Source organism: Mauremys reevesii, linkage group 18 (genome assembly GCF_016161935.1).
Source record: "Mauremys reevesii isolate NIE-2019 linkage group 18, ASM1616193v1, whole genome shotgun sequence".
Taxonomy (NCBI): domain Eukaryota; kingdom Metazoa; phylum Chordata; order Testudines; family Geoemydidae; genus Mauremys; species Mauremys reevesii.
The window spans coordinates 19,832,482-19,853,516 of NC_052640.1; the positions used below are offsets into that span (position 1 = coordinate 19,832,482).

Here is a 21,035-nt window from a genome sequence, read left to right on the forward strand (position 1 = left end):
AAGTGGGGCAATTTGCCCCGGGCCCCGTGAGCTCTGGCCCGGCGGTGGTCTGGGTCTTCGGCCGGCATTTTGGCGGCGGGGGGCCCTTCAGTGCTGCCGAAGATGCAGAGCGACTGAAGGGCCCCCCGCCACTGAAATGCCCCGCGAGCCCTGGCCCGGCGGCAGTCTGGGTCTTCGACCGCATTTTGGCAGCGGGGGGGGCCTTAATTAGCTCCAGATCTTTGGCAGCATTTTGGCGGTGGGGGGCCTTAATTAGCTCCGGGTCTTCGGCAGCATTTCGATGGTGGGGGGCCCTTCAGTGCTGCCGAAGACTTGGAGCAACTGAAAGGCCCCCCCGCTGCTGAAATGTTGCCGAAGACCCTGACCGCCGCCAGGTGAGTACAAGTGCCGCAGCTCCCCCGCTTTGCCCCAGGGCCCCTGAATGCTCTGGGCAGCCCTGGACAGAACACACTAGCCACCAGCATTTTAAGTACCATGTCAGTCAGCCAGAACAGCTTAAAGCAGGATTAGAGGATACCAAGATAAAAAAAAAAACTGGTGCCTTTTCTATGCTAATGCTCCTGCGACTGCTACCACTAGGGTAGTAGGAGTGCACCAGTAGTAGCAAAATAGTAGAGATTGCTCCCAAAAGGCTAGTGTACTCTCAACTTTACTATAACATTCCCTCTTCTGAGACTGCTTTGGTTCAGCTCTTGGTTATTCTGAATCCAGATGGGGTTCACCTTATTAAGAGGCACAGAGCCCAAGCCCACAAAGGCCTTATCTAAATTGGTCTTTAAAGAGAATATGGGAAACATGTTTAAAGAGTTCCCCTTAAACCCAGTCCTGGCGTGGTTTTACCAGCCTGCGTGGATAGCGCTTAAATTGTTAGAACCATGGTTAAAACCTGTAAAGACCCAAGCTTGAGCATCATTATCGATATGGTTGTAACCATCCACACCAGCCAGACAAAGCATGCTAAAGACCAGTTCTGATGTAATAATGATCCAACAATGCTGTCCCACAAGCTCTTCTCTTTCCCCTGGTTTTTGTTGTTGTTGTTCTCTTCCTCCCTGTGCCTCTGCTGCTGCCATCTCTATTGTTCATCTGTCTAGAGATTGTTAACTCTTCTGGGCATGGACAGGAATGTAAAGCATCATGCTTACCAACCACACACACTAAATAAATAACAACAATCAACCAAGTTTGAACATAGGGTGACCAGACAGCAAGTGTGAAAAATCGGGACAGGGGGTGGGAGGTAATAGGTGCCTATATAAGAAAAAGCCCCAAATAAAATAGGGACATCTGGTCACCCTGTTTGAACATGTTTTTTTAAACTCAGCTTCATTATAGTCAGGGCCTCAAGTGTGGATGGAGAATAAACGAGAAGTCATTTGAAAGGGCAGCTTTAACCTGCTAGCTCATTCACTGTCTTTAGCTGTGCATGTGCACTAGAGAAATACCCTTGAGTAAACTCTAGAATCATAGACGTAGAGTTTATCCATGTAGATTGATCATATGTGCACCTCTGAGAGAGAGAGAATGAGAGCCCAGATGTGTGAATAGAAGAATGCTACTTGTTGATATATGTGTCTGAATATAAGCATTCTGGTATTTGAGGGTGTGTACACATGTATGTCTGTGTAATAAAAGAAATATGTCTGTGTGTTTAGTAATTATCATGTTGCTGTGTCTATGTATGTACCCATGCTTGTTGCTGGTATGTCTAAATGTGTGTCCAGAAGTACAAATGGCATCCTTACATATGGGGGAGCTGCAGTGTGGGGGGTGAGTATGTGTGTTTACAGCGGTGCAGGTACAGTATATTTGTCTGAATACCTGGAAATGTGCATCTGGATCGATTTTTGTATGCTGTGTGATGGCAAATTTGTTTTTCTCCTTCATTCTAGAGGGAAAAATGTTCAAGGTACTGAAATGGTCAAGCAAGCAAGTGCTGAGGAGAGAGGCTGTGACCCCCTCACCGGTGAGTCTGTAGCCACACTGCAAGGATACTGGTCTCTCCACTGAGACTGAGCCACGGAGCAGCTCTCTACACAAAGCTTAGTGGTATGGGTGGGTAAAGCAAGCGGTTTCTCTGTGCACACCCAGCGCTTGCCCCGGGCTCACTTATGCTGGCTCTTCCTATACCAGGCTATGATTTTTCATATAATTTACCATAAGAAACCACTTCCCTCCAGTAATGATAATCATACAGCTGAACACAAGCCATTCCTAGAAAGAACTCACCACACCCAGTTCCAATTTCAATCCTCTCCTACCTTCCCATTTGGAATTTTAGCACAGAATTTGAGTGTTTCCATTGATTGTATTTTATAGACATTTGTTTTTTATTTTAAATCTGTGTTCCTATTGCAGAAGATAAGATATTGCAGCCTTTAAAGTGCTGGTCAGTTAAATACATTTTCTCATCACAGACGCATGGGTGGTCAACACTTTTGTGCTAGTGATTCCTTATGTAGATGTCAGATTGGAACTCGGTATATTCTTAGCAGAAATACACAAGTTGGATAAAGTCTAATATTTTTAGTGTAATACATCCATTTCACACCCCTTCTGCCCTCAGTCCAATTAGAATTTACCTTTTTAACTGCCCATACACTCACTCACATGCCACCCAGTGATCTCTGAAGGAATTGCAACTTATTTATTGTTAATAACATCCTGCACTTAACTTAAAAACATTTGTCCACTTTAGGAGGGCTAATTTTTAATTTATTGTTTAAAAACACGTCTACCCAAAATGATGCTGTGCTTTTATAATCACGGCAGGGGACATTTTGAGGTTTAAATTTCCCTTTAATCACTAAGGATGTAATAAAAACATGAAAAGTTCTTTGAGCTCCAGAGTGTTAACCAGGGAGAAATTTACTCGGGAGTTTACAAATGTGAGCTGAAGAGACAAACTGGGTAATAAAATGCACAACTAGGGACCAAACCGGCTAAAAGTTGGTCTCTAGCTGCCCATCAGGAGTTGAGACTTGGAGAAAACAGGCTATTCAGCACCTCCAGAGCCATAAGATCCTGGTCATAAACATTTCACAATATACTGGAGTGGGGGGAGGGAGCCTTAGGTTTGTGATTCCTGCCTGGCGTTTGCACCCAGGCCTGTGATCACAAGGATGAGGAACTTACTAACTAGAGATGTGCAGGGGGGAGAAATCTATACTAACAAATTGCTTCATGAAAGAGACAGAGCAACAGTCAGGTAAGGCTGTCCAGATACATGGGAATTCATGGGCTGTATGATCCCACAGCCAGACTTCAGGAATCCATGAAATCTCACAGGCTCTGCTTTCCATTCCTGGTAACACATAGGGATTCCTGTCTGAATTTCTGTTGCTGACACAGATATCATTTTTGCTATCAGGTGCTGATCAACTGGTGTGAGAGCAAATATGGGAATCTCTCCAGTCAACTGAATGGGTTTTTTTCTTTCAGTATATATGTGAGACCACTCTGTTTGAAGTGTGCTTCCTTCCTGCAATGAATATATCTTATGTCTCTTTTTTACTGGCTTCAGCTTCCCTATAGAATATATGTATCCCATCATAACTTTTGTTCCTAGTTTCAGAACCAGTCATCTAGGATGCACCTTGTGAGTCTACTGCTGCATTCAGTTTCTTCTTCTGAGACATACAGGTATATGTCCTGTAACTCAGTCCCTCAGGTCGGATTCTTCTGTGGATTCTAAATACATCCTCCGTCTCTCTGGGTTCAACTCCTTCCTTCTGTGAAATGCCTGTATTCTCTCTGGGTATCTAATTCTGGCTTCCTGTCTTATACAGTGTATGTATAACATGGTAGATGCAGTCAGGCCTTGTTCTTTTTTTAACTGAGAAAATATAAATTACACATATAAATACACAAAGATAAAAAATTGAATCCTTTTTTTTAAATAATAAAATATATTGGTAAAAGAATTCCATCATAATAATAAACTTAGAACAGCAGCAACTTTTATTTAATTCCCGAGGGCTTGTCTACATTGAAAATGTACATTGGCATAGCTATGTGTCTCAGCGGTGTGGAAAAGCTACCTGCTTCCAGTGTAGACAGTGCTAGGTTGATGGAACAACTAGCTAGAGCCTCTTGGGGAGGTGGATTAGCTACAGCGATGGGAGATGCCCTCTTGTCGTTGTAGTGAGTGTTTGCACTAACGGCTACAGCCATGCAAGTGCAGCGCGGTAGCATTTTAAGTATAGAAATAGCCTGGGGACAGAGATAATATCACGGGTACCCTCTATCGAAATCCATTATGTATGACTTCATTCTCGTATTATTCCCTTTTGCTGTGAGACAACACGTTATTGGGGATTAAGAAATAACATCAACACCCTACAAATGTCAGTTATTCATTGCTTTTTGGATGGTGAGTAGAATCATTAAAGTAATCAAGGAGGGAAGACCAAATGGACATGAATTTCTTTTTTGTATTTGGGAAAATGATGTGTGAGTTCTTCCATTTCTTGCATATGCCACACATAATATAACCAGTTTGTGTTAGACTTGGGTGGCAAGGTCAATTTCCATGAAGTATTTCCCAGCTAGACATAACTTTCTAATCAGTTTTATTTTTTTACTTTTTAATCGTGTATTTCAGTTATCTGTCCCTATTCTATTTTCTGGTTGAAATTTTATATCTGCTTTATTAATAATCTTCCCAGGTATCTTGATTATCTTTATCCAAAAATGAATTGTGGGGTAAGTCCATAAAATGATGTTGTAGACAGCACTTCCCAGTCCTTCCAGTAAACTTTCGCTCCGTGCCTGCAAAATCTTAAGCATATGCATTAGCGCTATGCATGTGAGTTGTCCCATCGACTCCTTTATTTTATTGTTTATTGATTTAATGTTATGACAGTGTAACCTTGGTGGGATATAGTAGAGTCTTATACAGAAACAATTGTATAACGTGGATGTACACCGCTGATGTCAGAAGCTAAACTAGTGAATTTGCAAGCTGATTAAATGTTCATGTTCTGACTTATTCTGTAGTTTGTAAGATAGATCTAATACAGTGTATTTGTTTACAAAAAGAAAATCAGCATCCTACTTTATCTGAACCCCCAAAATCCAAAAGATTAGGATATGTCGTTCTGGGTTTGACCCTTCTTCTTTTCTATAATAGATGGTGAAAACCTAAAAACAACTTTTGTTTTGCAAAACCATGTCAGTTTGGGTTTTTATTCAGCAAAACCATACCCAGGGCTTATTTTGATCTGAGTCCTGGTTTAGTTCAACCCCCAATATTCAGTGTTTATACTCTCCATGTTGCTTCTCTTTCCCTTGTATGTATATTTTAACCTACAGCAGTTGGTTGCTGCCTTCTCCCTATGAAATGAATATGTACTGGATTTGGAGATGATTGGATTCTTCCTTCATTGTTGGCTTTTCCTTACACAATGCCCCGGTGCACTAATATGCTGGCACTTTCCCATGCAGTGTGCAAGAAAAGCAGCACTGTGCTGTGTTGCGCTTTGTGGTTACTCTCCTCCTGGGTGCTGTGTTGTGAAGCTGTTTGTGCTGTCATGTCCCATTCAATCTGTAAAGTCCTTTCAAAAAGGTGTTTTTGTGGATTTGAATGGGAGGGAGTGCTGAGCAGTGTCTGGGAAACACAATGGGCTGACAGGAAAACAGTGCAGCTAACATCAGGAGTCTGTGAAAACTTGAAAGAGCCTAAGGCCCCAACATTTTGCATTTGACTCTGGACTGTAGCCTTTGAGCCCAAACTCAGCCTGCCCTGTTAAGTGGCCGTTAAGTGTTTCCCTTCTTGTCTCAATGCTAACTAGCCAGTTGGAAGAAGTGAGTGCATATTATAGAGGGGATGGGAGGGGGGTTATGAGTATGGGAAGGAAGGGAAGAGCAGCTTCATTTCTCCAATTCACAAGCATAACTCTTTGGCCAGATAGCTCAATCCACAAACCTGTGAAGAAGCAAAGCCTAAGTTAATACTGTAATATACTATACTAGATTTGCATGAGCCCTTTTCACCCCACGGTCTCAAAGTCCACCACAAACTACACACAGCACCTTTTAAATGCAGCCTCCTCTGGGGTGGGAACAGGCGGGTGACCAGGACACAGCACACTGCCTCACAGTTCATGGAGCTGTTACCAACAGGCCATCTCCAACCAGCGTGTTTGTGTTTAACTCTTTCAGCTACTTTTGTTTTCCCAAAAGTGATTTTGCTTTTTGTGAACACAGATGGTTTGGGGACCAATGCAATTTGTGGCTTTGCAGCCCTGCAGACCTCTGCCTGCTGCTGAGCCTCTCACATGGGTCTGGGCTATGAATATCTGAACAGAATGTTTAACAAGTGACAAACCTACGCATGACAGCTGATATCCTGGGAAATAGCAACCAAAATTGTCCACTTAAAAAAGTGAAAATAAAAGGTTGCAGCACCTGAGCAGTAGTAAGCAGCTGTCAAGAAGCCCTTCCTTATGCTACAGCATGAGAGGAAATTGGATTTTTTTGAACCAACATGTGGAAAGTTCTGCTCACTGGGGAGCCTTTCTGAATAATAGCAATACTTTGCACTTTTCTAGCACTTCATGTGGGGATCTCAAAACACTTTACTGACATCAGTTGATTTTAGCTTCACATCCCCACGTTTGAGGAAACCGAGCCCTAGAGAGAGCCTAAATAACTTGCCCAAGGTGAGATTGAGTCAGTGGGAACATCAGGAATAGAATCTTTCTGTCCTCACTCCCAGTTCTCTGCTTAGTCCACTAAATATACTTCTTGCGGAAGTGTCTGCTCTGCTTAGAGAGCAACTTTTGCATTTTCTTTTCTTTCTGTCCCTTCTGAGATCTTTGAAGTCAGTGTCTAGCCAGGACACTGCTAGTAGGTTAGCTTAGATACTGGAGTGTTCATTAGTACCATTGTGTGCTGCTCCAGACCTAAAAGGGAGTAATCCTGCCACCTCCTCTAGGGGCAAGTGGATTCAGTGTGCTCTGTCCTTGCGGGCATGCTGCCCCTTGCCGGTGGGTCTGTGTGCACGTAATCAGGGCCCTGAGTACTCACCAGCAAGCTGGACCTAAATTTTATGTCAGTGTCTCTGGATTCCATAGCAATCAGGAAGTTACATGTCTGGTTTATTAGAAAAAAATTAATGCAGGATTTTAATGAATAGTCAGGATAGTAGCACCTGTTGTTTATTTTGTATTAAATTACATTAATTGTAGGTCTTCCCCACATTTTCATTCTTCCAGAGATACATACATGCAGCACTAATATACTAGAATCAAAGGTGGCCAAGGGAGGTGTGGCAGCTGGGTCTTTTGGCATTTGGGGAAGCACAGGAGGCAGTTTGGGATAAGCACATTAGTCCCTGCTGAAATGATTAATAGTTAAAATGCCGACATTGCTATTTTTAGGTTTCAGAGGTAACACCCCACTGAGATGAATATACTGCAGTTCATACTTCTCTGAGCCATTGTTTCAGGCTGCTTGCAGACTCAGGAAGACCACGCTGCTTCAGTTGTACCCAGTTCATGTTTTTAACGTTCTCTTAACAACCATGGGGGCTAGAAACAGTCTTTTTTTAAAAACAAAAATGAAGGCTCATGTTCTGGCACATAATTCTGCAGCCAATTCCACGGCCATGAAATTGTGGCGTACACGGGGGCCTATATCCAATGAACCTCTGGCTACCAAGCAAAACTGGAGATGGCAGTGACAAGGTTTAACACGTGACTTTCAAGGCCACCTCTACCCAAAAGGATCATTACTCCTCATCTGGATGTCTATTGCGTTTCAGCACTCCTGACAGTAACTTGGAACCTGGCAAGCCTACTGGCACAGAAGATGTTGGGGTGGGGGGAGGTTGCGTTCTAGTAGCTGCAGCTGAGCAATGGGGGTGCAGCCCATTCAGAATTGTATAGGATCCAACCCCAACAACTGAGGCCGCAGGGTTGCTGACATGCTGATCTTTATTGTGCCAATACCACATGGGAGTGGTTCAAAAGAAGTTGGGAATGTGATAAGGTATGCATGTGGGCCAGCTCAGCACAAAGTCCTGCTATGTGTTAGCTGCTAAAAGGCGGTGAGAGGGTTGAAATGGTCATTGAAAACTCTTCACATGCTATGAAATTGGCCAGAAAAAGGTTGTTTTGTTAAAAGCACTGAGCTCAGCTCATTGGAGAGACAAAAATAAATGCTGTGTGTACTCCTCCCCTTCTCCCTTCATCCCATATCCACTGACGTAGGCCATATGCATTCCCTTCCAGATGCTGGGGGCAGCTCCTGTTTAGAGTCAGGTACAATATGATCTTTACCCACTGCTGTAAATGTGCTGGGCGCAGAGCTGTACACATCACTGACTTTCACCTTCCACTACCCCACCCCCAGCCATCCCTCTCCTTCCCCCTCATCCCTCCCACCCGTCCAATTTGCCCATGGATTGCTAGAGGCCAGCCCTTCACATCTGATTTCTCAGTGAACAGCCTGAGGCATGCTGGGGACAGACAGACAGAGGGTAATGTGTTAAATTCCACCTTGGCGGTGGTGAATTTCATGGGTTTTGCTGCTATTAGCCACACTTTCTAGCAATTATAACAAATTCACTTTTCTTCCCTTTTTAAAACCTCTCTATCTGCTCGAATGGCTGAGAGAGCACTAGCTGTTAACTAGTAATTGGTAATTAATGACTCCACCTCCCCATCAATCAGCTGGGAGGAGATGAAAGGAATGGGTGTTTACAGAAAATATGTGTTGCGAGAAATACCGATAGTGAACGTCCAGATGAAGTGGACGAGGGAGCTAGTGCAATGCCTTTTATTGGTGTATGCAGTAAGTCCTGATACATTGGACAGTCTGGTGGTGCACTTGTCTGAAATCCCCAGTGGTGCTGTTGCTGTGCAGTTGTTGACTGAGTTGGATGTTAATCCAGCCCCCCACTAGTTTGAATGCGACCCTCTTTTCTCTTTCTTCTCCCATCTTCTGCAATGAGGGCAGATCTCAGGCTCTCTGGGCACGTCTACACTGCGATAGAAAACCTGCAGCACTGAATCCCAGAACCCAGTCAGTGAGATGGACTCATGGGGCTTGGGCTGTGGGGCTAAAAATTGCAGTAGATGTTTGGGCTCATGATGGAGTTTGGGCTCTGTGACCCTCCCTCTTCCCGGATAATCAGGGCCCAGACTGGAGCAATCTACTCTACAGTTGTAGTCCCATGAGCCCAAGTCAGCTGACCCGGGCCAGCTGCAGCCATGCCTGTGGGTCTTTTATTGCAGTGTAGACGTATCCTCTGGTTACGGCCCCCATATGCCTTTCTATGGCAGAAAAGTGTCACTAGAAAATCAGGGCTGAGAAGGAGGATTCAGTCGCTGCTTCCCCCTTATCAGTGGGGAGAGCAATGAGTCATTTTCAATACTGTTCTGCTTGCCGCTGTGGCACTGGGGCTGGGAGAACTGAAGGAGAAGGTCTGACCCTGGAACAATTTGTCTTCAGATCTCTTTCATGTTCTTTTTAACATATAATTGAGGAGTTTCTGTTATTCCTTGTCCCAGAGCTGCTTCTATCCAGAGCCTCAGGATCCACAGTCAGCCTATACAGGGTGAGGGGCCCACTCTTGACATTACCCGTCTGTTTGGTTTATTTTCCATGCTCTCATCACCTTTTCCTAGATTTCAGGAGCTAATATGCCCTCTTCCCTATGACAGGATGAGAACAAGGGGACCACCGCTCATCTAGAGCCAATGCAAGTGTGACTTGAAAGGAAGACAAGTTTAGTCCCTTATCCTGAACAGGGAGAGTGATGTTGCTTTGCATCATCTGTGCCTCTCAAGGCTTGTCTACACCTACAGCACTGCAACGGCACAGCTGGAGCTGGGGTGGGAGATCTTTGCTGGCGGTGTAGGTACTCCACCTCCCCGAGAGGCAGTAGCTATATCTACATGGGGTGTGTGGGGCAGGGGTTTATTAGATCACTATAACTACATCACTCAGTTATACCGATATAAGTTGGTAGTGTAGACCAAGCCTCACTCTAGGAATAGGACCCAGATCTTGTGCCCCCGAGTCCATTGCCTTTACCCCAAGGTCATCTTTCCTCTCCCCAAAACAGAGCTGACTCTCTTTCCCCATAGGACCTTCTTTCCACTTCCAAATAGTAACCTCCCTTTCAAGGGCCGAGCTCCCCAATTCTAGAGATGTCCCTAGCTGTCCTTTGCAGGGGAAGAACCTGTGGTCTTCTGTTTAACATTCCTCCTTCCCCCCCCACCCCATCTTAAGGGGAAGTCATGTAGATTGCTCCTGGCTCTTCAAAGGACCTGACCAGTAGATTAACCCTTCCCACAAAAATCCTCCTCAGTGGAGTCTTCCCAGGCGTCAGTAACGTGTCACTCTACAACTACTCAAAAAACATTCTTCTTGATCCCACTGTGCTAAGCGCTGGCACATTACCCTTTCAGGACTGGGATGCCCCAGAGTGCAATGTGCTGCTAGAAATGGCCCATACTCCCATGAGAATGGAAATCCCTCCTTAGCCTAGCACACTCTTGGACACCTCAGCTCCAGTGTGTCAAAGGGCCCATGTGTAGCAGGAGCAAAAGGAAGGCTCCTGGGCCTACCAGTGCAGGAACTGGGGTCTAGGGTGGGGTTATATATTTTTATTTCCAACCCTTAGGTAGAGTGAGGCAAGGAGCAGCATTTTCAGTCTCATCCCACAGCAACAGAAAGACACCATTACCAGTGCTGTCCAGTTTTCACCAATGCAAAGCACAATATGTTGATCTTGGGCAATGGGGTAGTGATTACAGAAGTGGTCTGCAAATGTTGCTATTCAAACCCTTTCTGGGCCAAATCCTGAGGCCTTGATTCAGTGTTTACTCAGGGTAGCTCCCACTGAAATTAATTTTGTCTGAGTGTAAGGGGCTCAGGATTTGGCCTTGTGGTAATGAGAGTTTGGATTTTCATCCCCTACAGAATGTTCAAGATTTGGATCCATTCATATCATTAGTGTCGTGCAGCCAGGTTACTGCAGATGACAATGAGTTGCAATAAGGGAGAAGAGAAAATCCCTTTTATTAAAACTAGAGCATGCGCTGGTTACATTCTGAGATCTAGTCGTAGTGTGTGACTGAGATGAGTGTAAATAAACTTAGAGGAGGGGAGTGTCATACTGGGGTTCAAAGATAAGTCATCTCAGGCTCCTAACTACTATTGCTGAAGGTGTCTTTTATCACTATTTAATTTGTTTCATGTGCCAGACTAAAGGTCTGGTCCTGCTGCTGTTAAAGTCAGTGACAAAACTTCTGTCTATTTCAGAAGGAAGAGGATCAGACCTGAAATCAGCTACAGCAATCTAATCATGCCATTTGAAATGAGCAGAAGACTGGAACACAAGATTTTGCCAATGGAATCAGACTCTGATCCATCAAGACCAATATCTGGCCTTGGCAGTGATCAGTATTTGAGCCACCACCCTTGGCCCCTAATATACATAGCCAGTAATGAAATGCTGTACATAGATGCAAAAAAAAACCTTTCTTGGCCGGGTGGTGGTCAGTTTATGTCCTGAAGCATGAGAATTGATTAGCCATCTCTTAGCACTTGTAAGCACAAATGTTATTGGTCACACTCTCAGGATAAACTCATTAAGGGCCAAACTTGAAGTCATTAGTTTCTACTCAGCCTTGAATTAAGTGACTGAATGACTACAAACACTAGGCCTTGTATAGTCTACACTTAAAAGGTTAACCTAGTGTAGAATTGTTGTAGTCGTGTTGATCCCAGGATATTAGAGAGACAAGGTGGGTGAGGTAATCTCTCTTATTGGACCAACTTCTGTTGGTGAGAGAGACAAGCTGTCGAGCTTACACAAAGCCAACAGAAGTTGGGTTCAGGAATAGAGATTACCTCACCCACATAGAGATGCAGTAAATACCAGCAAAACATTCCTTTTGCTGGTAAACTTATACCAGTTCACCAAGTAATACGCACTATACAGGCAAAAGGACTTTTTTGTTAGTATAGCCGACTCCACGCTTTTGCCAGCATACCTATGTCAGCAAAAAAAATCACACTCCTGACCAACAGAGGTGTGCCAGCAAAACTTTTGAGTGTAGTAAGAATGTCAGGATTTGTCCAAAGAGAATAAATGTCTGTTGTGTCAGTGGGTACAATGCAATAGAAAATTGGTGTGATTAAAAAAGAAAATAAATTATACTGCTGAGCCTTGTTGAAGGGACAGATATAGTCAGTAGGTAATGCTTTGGTGTTCCCTTAAATTTCTGCTGAGGCCAAATACCAATGGGGTTGAAGACCTCTGTTGACAAAAGAAAAGGGATCTTTCAGTAATATGTTATGAGAGTGAACGGTTACATCAAACAATTATTTCATTCATCTTGGGAGAATCCGCTTTTTAAAAATCATTGTCTTCCTGAATTGATACAGTCCACAGTTTCAACTGTTAAACGAAACCACAAGCTCTGTGTTTGGAATGCAGAAATCTGTTTGGAAGATGAGTTTTATCAAAACCCCAATACTGCCAGAGGGAAATCTCCTCTGTTGTCTGCAATTAAGTTATTTTTTGTAGGTACATCTTCAGCTGGTATTTTTGGTCTTGTCTCTATTTGTTTAAAAGTGTATTAGCAGTAAATCAAGGTGCATTTCCCCTGTAGGGTTTCCTGTATGTCAAAGCCATGTTAATTCTCTTTGATTTTCTTCCCTCAGCCCCAGCCATTGCTGCAAATCCTTCCTTTCTTTGTCCCTTTGGACATCAAAGGACTGCAAGGGGACAGCCCTGGGGAGAAGCTCCTCCCTGCTCATTAGCCTTCATAAAACAGGAACTCACCTTGGCTAGCTTAGCTTGGAGTCCCATCCTAGCCCCAGTCACTCTTGACACTGGATCACAGAAGGGCGCTCTCTTTCTTTGGGAAATCAAGCCGCCTGATTTTCAACTGGACTGTTTTGGTTTTTGTGAGATAAGAGTTCTGGTGGATCTCTCACCTACAGTGACTTCCACAACCTCTCTGGCTTCACAGTACATGAAAAAATGCAATCTTTACCTGGTAGGTGACTCTTCCATGTCTTAGTGTGCGGGGTGGATCTAAAATTCTGGTAGAGATGGGCTACAGTTTTTTAAAAATTGGGAGGAAGAAGTGTTACTCACTGGGTCATCAGCATTTGTGGGTAACATTGGGTTTTCTAAACCATCCCAAAGGAGCAGAGGACAAACTGAGGTTAAGTCTGCTCTCTGTGGATAATTTGAGATCTCCTGTCACCTTTTGTAAGACTAGTAGGGGTTTGCCTCAATGTCTTTGCCCAAAATTCTCCAGGCACCATTGACTTATACAGTGTGAGCATATGCAGAGGGTTGCTGATGCTGTGTGTCCGGTTTGTGAAGCACCTCGGGTTCCTTTGGGATTTAAGGCCCGATAGGAATCTAAAATAGTTGTATATTATGTTGTTAAGGGGATAAAGACATTTCTGATCCGTATTACAGAGTCAGCTTGATTTTGGGTTTTCTCTGCCTTCCAAGAATGAAAGCAGCAGGCAGGGATATTGTCATGGTCTCCATAAGCTTTCATTCCCTGGGGAGCAACATGTTGTGTCTTGTATTGGTTGCCAAGGATTTTTATTTATGTACTTTTTTTTATTTCTGTTCATCAGTCCTTTTTAACAACACCCTGTAAAATCTCTCTAATTGTGATGTGAACAGATTGTGTGTAATGGCAGGTCAGCGCTGGGAGAACAAGGGCCAGATTCTGATCTCAGTTACACTAGTGTCAATCCAGAGAGAACTCCATTCAGTGATGTAACTGATAAGGTACTGCGCTTTGGATGAGGGCTGCAGATCATATACCCCTTTGGTGTATGCATTTAATGTACACGTTTCAAATAGCTAGCTATCCTCTGCTTCCCTTCCCCATCGCCACACTGTGCTGATTCATTTGGAAAAGCTTAGGTAGATATGTGACTCAAATAATTTTCATCTCAACCATAGCTATTTTAAACAAAAATCTGTATTGAAATTAATGTAGGAGTATAATAGTGATTTCTGCTACATCTAGCAGGACTTTGACTTTACAGACATCAGATGTACAATGAAGGGAATAGTCTATCTTATACCACTGTATCTAGTGAAGGGTTCCAATTTTTTAAAACTATATTATTTTCTCATATAATAGTTTGTATCACACAGCACTGGAAATCAGAAACAGTCCTGATGGCCAGTGAGAAATAAAGCCATAGTACTTATGAAACACCCAATGTGGGACTGGATAAGCGGTGATGAACCTTCCACTCTCCCGAGGTTAATGCCAAAAGCATTGCAATTCCAGGAAACTGAGAGCTCTCCCACTTAATGAATGGGATGTTTTTATTGTCATTTACAAGCCTGGGAGCCTTTTGGGGGGGTCAGAATTATTGGCAAGATTTCTTTCCCAGATAAAAGAATGAGGAATACTTGTGGCACCTTAGAGACTAACAAAGTTATTTAAGCATAAATAAATGTGTTAGTCTCTAAAGTGCCACAAGTACTCCTTGTTCTTTTCGCTGATACAGACTAACACAGCTACCACTCTGAAACCTTTCCCAGATAGTGTCACTGGAGAAGAAATCCTTCTGTACAGTAGATACCAAATGACTGGTAGACTCCCACTCTGGTTGTGTAACAGCAACAAATGCAAATGGCATTGAAACTGATTTTAGTGAAGATGGCAGACTTATCCTGTGTCTTACTGGAGATTTTCAATGCACAGAGATCCTGTCCTATACATCTCACAGGAAATCCACCACGAACCTTCTAGTAGCTCAGCACTGTGGTGTGTTTAGGGGATTCACTGAAGAGGGCTGGATTACTTTCTGGGACACTTCTCTAGAATCTTCCATCCACGAATCTCAAAGCACTTTACAAATATGAACTAAGCATCTCCCCATGAGACAGGAACATACTATTTTCAACACTTTGCGGTGGCAAAACTGAGGCTGGCAGGTTTAGTGACTTGCCCATGTTCTCAGAGGAAGACTACAGCAGATCAGGATATAGATCTGAGCTCTCCTGATTCTCAGTGCCTTGCTTCACGCAGAAGACCACGCTTCCTCTCCAATTCTGTCTTGGTACAGAGAAAAATATACCTTTAAAATGTGTAGTGCACAGTGTTATCACCGCGTAATGTTAATAGCAACCAGTACCTTTAAAATAATGTTTGAAAGCCTAAAATTCCTGAAAACAAATGTTAAACTATAACTATTAAAATAAACCCTAAACTCAAATTCAGGCTCTAATAAAAAGGAAACACAAATGTGAGAACTCCATTGAATGACAGACTGGAAACCTATGATTAAAAATCAATTGAAATAATGAACCTAAAATCTTTAGAAAGTTTCTTTTTAAGGTTATGAACTGAGTTGGTCCCATATGGGCCTTGCACTTGCCCCAGTGCTATCTGAACAACATGTGTCAAACCTTTCTGCAAGATGGTTCCGTTCCAGTATCAAGGCATGGTCAGAGAGGAAATAAATGTTTGGCTGTTTGCACTGTACGCTAATTAGAGCTGGGCACAAACACGGTGGTTTTGGTTTTGCAAAATCAAACTGGAGGCTAGATCCTGTAAATAGCTCTGCATCAGCAGACCCCTGTGCTTGTGTGGAGCCCCATTGAACTCATTGGGTCACTATGTGGATCCATCAGTTGGATCCGTTGTGATTCAGATCCAGATCCAAGCATAGACACACCCTGTCTCTGAAACTCCTGCCCCTTTTGGGTATCTCAAGTTTGGGCACCCAAAAATTAGACACCAAAATAATGTTTTACCTTTTTAAATCTTTGCCCCAGTGCTGATTATAAATATGGCCATGCTGCTGTTTTCTACAGTATTTCGCTCATTGTGGGTTCATTCCTATGGAGCCTGATTCTGAGATCTGTATTTGGTTTTTAATTCAATACTTATTGAGGCAAAACTCCCACTGAGTTTAATTCCCATTGACTTCACCATATGTCTTGCATGAGTAAGGACTTCCAGAATTTTTCCCAGTATCTCATTTGCTCGTCTTGAATTTGTTTACAAAAATTATAATTGTAGAATACAGTTGGGGGAAGGAATGAGTATTACCTATCCTACCTAATCTATCAATTAAATCAAATCTGTTTGCATGTATCTGTTTCTGGATTTGTTGAAAATCAGCCCAATTTTATTGTAATTCCTTTTAATATGTGCTCTGAACTGAACAACAAAATGCACAAGCAGCTTTCATGTCTCTGCTAGAGGATATGAGAAAAGCCTTAGTAAGAAGATGTTAACAGGCTAATGTTAGTGAGCCAATTAGGTGTCACTTCTTAGCCAGTTCATTAATGTTGGATCAAAGCAGGAAAAGTCTAAGGGTGCAGGGTCTTTTATTTATTTATTTTTTTAAACCACCTAAAGGCCTTTGCAAACTGACAGAATTGTGTTTAAATGGTGTTTGCATCCTAATCTTGTGGAAACAACCTGTTTGGTTTGCACTGGTCTTCTTGCATGGAAAGTTGTATCCTGGAAAGGGTCTGCTTTCCCTGGAAAGAATTGGCTACTTTCCATGTGTATTTGTTTAAAGATGTTGCTCAGGAAAGTTGTAATGAGGTGACAAATTCCCTTGTTTCTATATAGGACCTGATGCAGGCTAAGACAATCCCCTGTTAAAATAAATGGCTGTGGATGGCTGATAATGTATCACTCTCTGTTAAGCAAAAGTGGACCTGCTTTTGTTAACCTGATGACAGCATTGCTGTTCTGAATACCTTCAAATGGAGAGTCACATATATTTGATCAATACCAACATTATCATAAGACCATGGGCTAAACCCTGATGCACCAGAAACCAATTGGGGTTTTGCCATTAACTTCAGTGTGATCAGGTTTTAGACCTAGGAATGGAATTGGGTTTGGGTCCGGACTTCACTGGATAGCATTAGTGATCCTGTCTACAGTGTGACACTGTTTCCTTAACCTGTGTATTATATCATTTTAACAATAGCTTGAATAAAATGTATAACTACTGTGATGGGGATCACATTTCACCACAGTAGCCTTTGACCTGACTAAAATGTGCTTTGGTCTTATAGTGTAAAGGGGCTGAATCATGTTTTAACTGTTTCCAAACTGTGCTACAGCCTTGTACTTAGGGTTGTTAGACAGTTCAGGAACAAAGTTTAAAACACAGTTGAATTTGCTATAATCTGCAAGACCAAAACATTCCCTAACAAGATTGGGCACTATTGTGTCATTAGCAGGTCCCTCAGAACAACAGGAATTACCGTGTATGTCGGACCAGTATGGGGAGAACATCCCCAAATAAAACAAGGTTATGGTGAAAAATTAAAGCAGTAAAATTTCATTTCATGAGAGGCAAGCGAGCTTTCTTTTCCCACAGTCTACAAATACTGGGCAAAACACTGCTTCATCCAAAAACTAGCCATGAGGTACATATAATTTAGAAGGTAAACTAGCACTTCTGCAAAGAGCAAAAAGACATTTCACATCACAAAGTTACTGTATGTGGGAACCGTCAGGTCCAGACATGCTCTCCCAGGTGTTCGGGCTGAAATATAGGAAGGGAAAAAGCAACTAACTTTTTGTCTCTTTGAAAATACGAGTTGTGCCATATACCTTCCCAAAAGTGTCTGCATGATTTGGGATCTCTATAAAAAATTTTCAAAGGGAATCACTCAGTGATCCCTTTGCTTCTTGCCTATTTGACTGCCTCTCAGTCTATGTGAAGTCCCATATCTCTGGCTTTGTCGTCACACACCTGAATTTAGAACTTTCTGTAAGAATAGGACCCCATCTGTGGTACAGATGCCTGCTCAGAAGTCCATAGGGCTCAGGAACATAGTTAATCCCTGATTGCACTATAAAATGGAGTCATATTGCAAATGACTCCCCAGGCATGGTTGTAGTTGTATTGCACATGGGACCATTCTCCACCCTCTTAACTGACTTCCTAGCCCTAGCAAATACATTTAAAAATGGCCTTCCATTTTTGAAAACCCCACCGTGGTCTAGCTCCACCCTCCCTCTCTGATCTCTTGTCTATCTACCAACTTCATTCCTCAGGTTTGGCTCTTCTATCTGTCCTTTTTTCACTGTCCTCTGGGATTGCTTATGTCACTTGTGCTGCCTCGTCTATTCAGCATTCTCTCCCCTTCCCCTCCATGGCACTTAAAATCTTCCCATTTTTCGTAACTTTCAATTTACTCTCTCTGTATAAAATGTTTTGTGTGACCGTGATTACATAAGAACATTGGTAGAGTGAAATGTATAGCATTGTGGATCCCCGTCTGAGTACTGAATGGAACAAGTAAACTTAGCATGATGTATGGCAGGGGTAGTCAAATATTTTTTGTCAAGGTCCAAATTTCTTGGTCAAGGTATTGTCAAGGTCCAGACGCTAGAGAAACATTTTTCACACCGCAATAACAATAAAGGTAAGAATAAGTAAATAAAAATATTTTGCAGTCCATTCAATAGCATCTGGCAGTCCGGATTTGGTCCGCGGTTTGCCGCCAATTGACTACCCCTGATGTATGGAGCTTAAATCTCTACCAGCAAGGATATTGCCCCCTGAAAAACATCTGCAACAGGCAGCCTGTCTGTTTACTGAGCCAGGATAGCCAAAGGTCTTTTCAGGCAAGTTACCTCATTGTAGCCAGTTGTGACCGCACACCACACAGAGACTCCGCAGTTGTAAGTGGGAATAAAGTGGGGATCTACAGCACCAAAAACATAGGTTTCTACTGTCTGAACTAAAGGAAAGCTCCATAAGCTGTGAGATAGTAGTGGGTTAAATAGTTCTGGAAGGCCAGTCACTATGTGGAGTGGTGACCACATACACTGGACCAGTCTACTACATCAGCATGTGAAACTCTACAACTGGATATGTTCAGGCACTGACACTGAGAGGAACTGGTATTGATGCTGATTCCCAATGCTTTTGTCTTCTGAAGTATTATGGTGCTATTTCAGGTTGACTTTCCTCCTCACTGTCTGAGGTGTCCTCTCTTTACTCTCTCCTGGTAGATGTGAAAGTTCAGTGTGATGCACTTCCTTCCTCCAGCCTGGAGCCTTACCCTCAGAGCTCCATTGTGGTTACCCTAGAAGACATGGACCTCTGGATGCAGTTTCATCAAGTAGGAACTGAGATGATCATCACCAAGTCTGGCAGGTAAGGAAGGCAAGAAAGCAGTGTATGCCCCCTCCCTGCAAACTGCATTCCAGAGCTTTCCTAAGAGGTCACTTGTGGAAAGGCCACTCTTAGGCTGTTTTTAAGCCGATTATATTGTTATCCTTCTCCTCCCCTTCCTCGCAGAACAAGTGCAGCATCAAGATTTACAGAAAACTCCGAATTAGGAATATCACCCAGGTCACTTAGTGTCTGGTGCCAGTGATTAATTTTTTAATGAAAGAGGTGCCGGGGCACAAGCAATTAGGTGCTGGGGCTCAAGCAATTTTTAATTTTTATAACTGACGCGACAAGCCCAGAGATGCTCAGCCCTGGCACAATTTAAGCACTGCCTGGTACCCTGGAAACCCCATTCAGTAGCTCCTGCATGCAGCGGTTTCAGTGCCCCCTCCCCATTGCTGTGAAGCTGGCACACAAGGATTGAGTATTAGATCCTATTTGCCTCATGCGCACAGGAGCGCTGCCAGCTTTTTTGGCGCCCTAAGTGGCGGAAGGTCCTGCCCCCGAAATACCGCCGACTACCGGGGTGGCTGAAGATCCGGCCGCCGCGGTCGCTGCCCCCCAAATGTTAGTGTCCTAGGTGACTGCCTAGGTCACCTAATGGGTTGCACCGGCCCTGCATGCGCACATATTGATGCTGCATTGTAGGCAAGTCCTTTGAATATAATAGACAAAAAGCTAGTCTAGGGCACATTGATAGACTAAATAATTGGGATGTTCTTGATGGCCAGCCTGGGGAGTTGGCACTCAAGATGGACACTGCCAAGGAGAATGAGAGCTGAATGTATGGCGTTTGTTCTGTGTCTGTGAACAAAAACAAGGCAAGGAAAAGATAGGATCTGGGGCCCAGGCTGCTCTTAAATTGAAATCCTGCATGCTCTGGAGTGCATGATACTCTAGCTGTAAGCTCCAGAATATATGTGGAATTGTAATTCATTGTGCAAGATAAAGCCAGCAGAGAGGGTGCCAGAGCCTCTGAGACCTGACACAGGAACTTCAGTGGGTAGGAAGAGCTGGGAAACAAGTCCTTGCAGTGTAGGGGCTAAAGGCTCTTTCAGGGTCATAAGGAGGAATGGAGATGGTGGGGACTTGCTAGGGGAGCGCTCAATAGATTTTCAAATGCGTGCCGCCTACACAACTGTTTCTAAGCTGTTTTCCATCTCTGCTACAGTTGCACCAGGGCTAGAAACAGTGTAAGCCTGAAACCTGGGCTACACTAACTTTTTCTTAAATTTCCCACTGCTGCATTCTGGGGGTTGTAACAGTAGGAGCACTAGAATAGACAGGCCACCTGCAACTGCTGGCCTTTTAGCCACTGTCTCATCTAGACCTGCTCTGAGCTGGATTAGACAATAGGCTGGTAAAAATGCTCACAGCTGGTCTACGCTAGTGGTGCTCTCACCAGCAGTTTACCTGACAGAGAGCAAACAAGACCTAATACCTGATTGGGTCATTAAAGAAAACCCAATACTTTTTATAATGCAGCTTTTATTTCTTCTTCAGACGAATGTTTCCACAGTGCAAAATCAAAGTCTCTGGCTTGATCCCGTATGCTAAGTACCTCATGCTGGTGGATTTTGTGCCGATGGACAACTTCAGGTACAAGGTAAATACTTTTTTTAAAAGTTATTCTGTCTGCTCTTTCTGCTTAGTGAAATAAATCCCTCTGCAGAGAGCCAGTGTAAAGCCAGGTACCACTGAAGTCACCATACATCTTAAATGGGACTTGTGTCCTGGACCCCTGCACAAGGTGTATCCATCTGTATGCTCCAGGCACTAGTTGCTCACCAGCCCAGGTTAGAAAGAAATGCCCCTCAGAGCACTGCACAGTAGATGCTCTCTGGAGGATTTATGCCTTTTTTTGAATC

The 21,035-nt window shown here is 43.4% G+C and overlaps 2 protein-coding genes across 4 annotated transcripts in view; both read left to right on the plus strand.

The window, feature by feature from the left end:
* The window catches only part of LOC120386038 (T-box transcription factor TBX6-like), a 34,663-nt gene extending 22,585 nt beyond the window's left edge, over positions 1 to 12,078 (plus strand). For both annotated transcript variants that reach the window (XM_039504810.1, XM_039504809.1), the window contains exons 6-7: positions 1,893 to 2,055; positions 11,275 to 12,078. In XM_039504810.1, coding sequence (XP_039360744.1) covers positions 1,893 to 2,010 — 118 coding nt within the window. In that variant the 3' untranslated portion in view covers positions 2,011 to 2,055; positions 11,275 to 12,078. The remainder of the gene's footprint in view (positions 1 to 1,892; positions 2,056 to 11,274) is intronic.
* Positions 3,026 to 21,035, plus strand: part of LOC120386037 (T-box-containing protein TBX6L) — a 28,287-nt gene continuing 10,277 nt past the window's right edge. Inside the window, exons 1-3 of one of the 2 annotated variants that reach the window (XM_039504806.1) lie at positions 3,026 to 3,208; positions 19,005 to 19,149; positions 20,671 to 20,773. In XM_039504806.1, coding sequence (XP_039360740.1) covers positions 3,145 to 3,208; positions 19,005 to 19,149; positions 20,671 to 20,773 — 312 coding nt within the window. In that variant the 5' untranslated portion in view covers positions 3,026 to 3,144. Of the gene's footprint in view, positions 3,209 to 12,249; positions 13,020 to 19,004; positions 19,150 to 20,670; positions 20,774 to 21,035 lie in introns of those variants that run through there. The other variant, XM_039504808.1, reaches the window with a different exon arrangement.